General features: G+C 40.0%; 1 protein-coding gene across 1 annotated transcript in view; it reads right to left on the minus strand. All coding sequences in view use genetic code 11, as the record gives it.

Annotated features, from left to right (window-relative positions):
• Window positions 1–2,885, minus strand: part of EGR_02035 (hypothetical protein) — a gene marked incomplete at both ends in the record, with an annotated part of 6,837 nt that overhangs the window by 3,045 nt on the left and 907 nt on the right. The window contains 3 exons of the mRNA XM_024491284.1: window positions 1,073–1,177; window positions 1,262–1,399; window positions 2,666–2,723. Coding sequence (XP_024354427.1) covers window positions 1,073–1,177; window positions 1,262–1,399; window positions 2,666–2,723 — 301 coding nt within the window. The remainder of the gene's footprint in view (window positions 1–1,072; window positions 1,178–1,261; window positions 1,400–2,665; window positions 2,724–2,885) is intronic.

The raw sequence follows: 2,885 nt of genomic DNA on the forward strand, positions 1-2,885 counted from the left end.
ATACATCTTCATCTCAATAATTATCCGCCATGCTCCTCTGATGCTGCTTCTCCATGTCATTGATGGCATCCTCCCTCAAAGTCATTATCGGTATTAGCATTTGCAGTAGCAGTATACCATCACAAGGCCACACACGACAACTGACGACAAACCATGAGGTGGTGAAATGGAGGTAATGGTGGTGTACACTTTTCTTCAAGAGTTGACGCCTAATTACGAATCTAGCAAGGTTCCTCTTTCCTTAACTACGATTTAACAAGTCGATAATCAGTCTATTTTGTACTCATGCAAAAGCCTATAATACCATCCGACAAGACGCTAAATCATTACTGAAATGACATGATCACAAATTGTACAACACTTAAGGTCACTAATGCGTCAACACTAAAAAAGTGCAAGGTTTTGATCTTGTTTCGCTGACTTTAGTGTAGTCAATTTTTTTTTAAAAAAAAAGGGGAATGCTTGTGCAAATTAACTTTTGAATGTAACAACACACTTAGAAAAGTGGCATGCAATAAGCTGGCACAAGGCAATTTCTTTCCGGAACAATCTGTAAGTGCCCCGTTTTCAGCATTTAATCCTTTCTCCCGTTTGTTTTGATATGTACACAAAAAGAGGGTGAGAGTGTCAAGAAGAGATAGAGAGGGAGGGAGAAGGAACATTTGGTGTAAGCGAACTCCAATACTTATCTGGCACAATCATTTTGTCTCATGCTTACGCACAACACATCGACTGCACAGCGCACCTTGAAACTACACCTTCCATCGAGTGATATCTCAAGGTCGACAAGAGCGGATATAAATCTAATGTGTGAGCATTTCCGATCAGAGTGAAGGAATTACCAAAAAGACATCTACGTGCACGCATACAACTGAATGCTGTCTGGATTCCTATCCATTACAGTAGCCCTTACGTTTCTCATCATTCTGGCTAAATAGAGAAGAGTAAATCAGCAAGAACCAAGAATCAGTATGAAGACTCAATTAAGTCGCATTGTTTCATCTCCTTGTTTTAGAATGAGGGAGATTGCTGAACATTACCACAAAAGAAGTTACTAGGTAACAAAAATTACCAAGCCCTTTGAAGAAACTTCACCCGTTCTTCTGCATTTATCTTTGTGCCCTCTGCATCTATATGCTGTTTGATATGGCACTTTAATATTTTGCAAAATAGAAGCCTGTTAAAACAACATTGTTTAAGGTAGTTTCACTGTCTTCAAAATGCCGCAAAATACAATTTGTGAGGATGGCAATTTTCTAACCGAAAGGTTAGTTGGTGGTGGCATCTTTGCTTTCAAACACAAGATATCGTATCGGAATTGCCTGTACAGGTGTCCAGAAAAAAACGGCATAAGACAAGAAGGAAATTTTATCAGATCCAGGTAAAATGTCGAAATTATCTGCAAAAATAAGGACACTGGTAAGATTTAATGCGATAAGTAAGGATTAGCTGAATCAAAACGAGCCATGTCCTTGAATTTGGCCATAAATGGTTCAAAGGCGCTTGAGAAAAAGACTTAGGGATTTTGAATTTGGCAGGACACACGTAAATAAGATTGTTTATACCTTAGGTGTCCACAACCTCAGCCTGTTCATACATGTACCTTCATGGACTTCAGCTTCACGTAAACTTAGCCACTTATACAAATTTGTATTTCATGGTCGCATGCTCCTTTGAACAGGGAGTCTATCACCCATCCTCCCTATATGTTAAGCAATAAGAGATATCCACCACCTCCAACCGATCTTCCCCATTCATGGACCCGACACAGGAGGTGAAGGAGAAGAATGACAAGTCTGTTGCTTTGATTGATTTATCACGTGGTATTTCACTCTAAACTTGTCACTGAAAACGAAATTAGGCAAGAAGCTTTACTATCTTGAGGAGGGACTGGTAGCGTCATCATGTCGATGCGTACTCAGTATAAAAAAGTCATGGAAGAAGCGTCTTGGGATCGACTGTGTCATGCTTAAACTGTGTTTAGCTTACACCGGAAAGACACATTGGAACCGCCCTAAACAAAGACAACAGACATCAAATAATTTACCACACGTGTTGGGTCTGATGTTGTGTAACTAAAGCAACGTACAGAGGGCCACAAAATTTAACAAGTGCCAAGTGTCAAGTGCCTAGAAAATGGGGCCAATCAACCAATCTAATTAATCAAACCGTCAGTCAATTGAAAAATGTTCATGAAATTTCAATTTCTTTCATCTGTTGCCAAAACAACTAATTCACACCCATGAGGGTACCTCCAAAGCTGATGCTTAAGCTCCAACTAAAGAATAAGAGCAATCTGGTAGGGTGATGAAAAGTTGTCAGTGGTGCATCTCAGACGTAGTAAAATTGTGTATTTGAAGCGCACCCTCCTGTTCATGTAGCCGTCAACCACAGTCAACTTCAAGTTGTGCTATTCCATTGTGACCTTTTACATCCCAATGTACGACTTACGAGAGTAGTGTATGGTTCTCCCAATGCACGCATAAACAGACACCCATACAGGAAGGAGGAGACATAGGCCTACTGTTGCAGGTTAAAGTATGGCACGTGCCTTAAGTGAGGTTTAAACGGTAAGACTACGTGAATTAATAGGTAGGTTGGTCGGGTGAATGAGCGCGTGGATAGTTAACCCTTGTTTGGAGAGGTAAAGTGGTGGACAGTTTACAGTGACGTCCTTTAATGTAAGTTGACATTCCATTAAAAGAGAAATATAATATAAATTCCTAGACAAATAAGAGAATCAGAAGGAGGAATGTTGGTGAAGGCGCACATGCGGTCAAGTTACAAAGCGCTACATAACTTTTTAAAATGCTGAGGTAGAGTAAATAGAGACAATGGATCATTAGTTCTCACATCTGTGCGTCTAAGTGTGTGGATCTCTGCTA

This window comes from Echinococcus granulosus, assembly GCF_000524195.1.
Source record: "Echinococcus granulosus chromosome Unknown EG_S00008, whole genome shotgun sequence".
Classification (NCBI taxonomy): Eukaryota; Metazoa; Platyhelminthes; class Cestoda; order Cyclophyllidea; family Taeniidae; genus Echinococcus; species Echinococcus granulosus.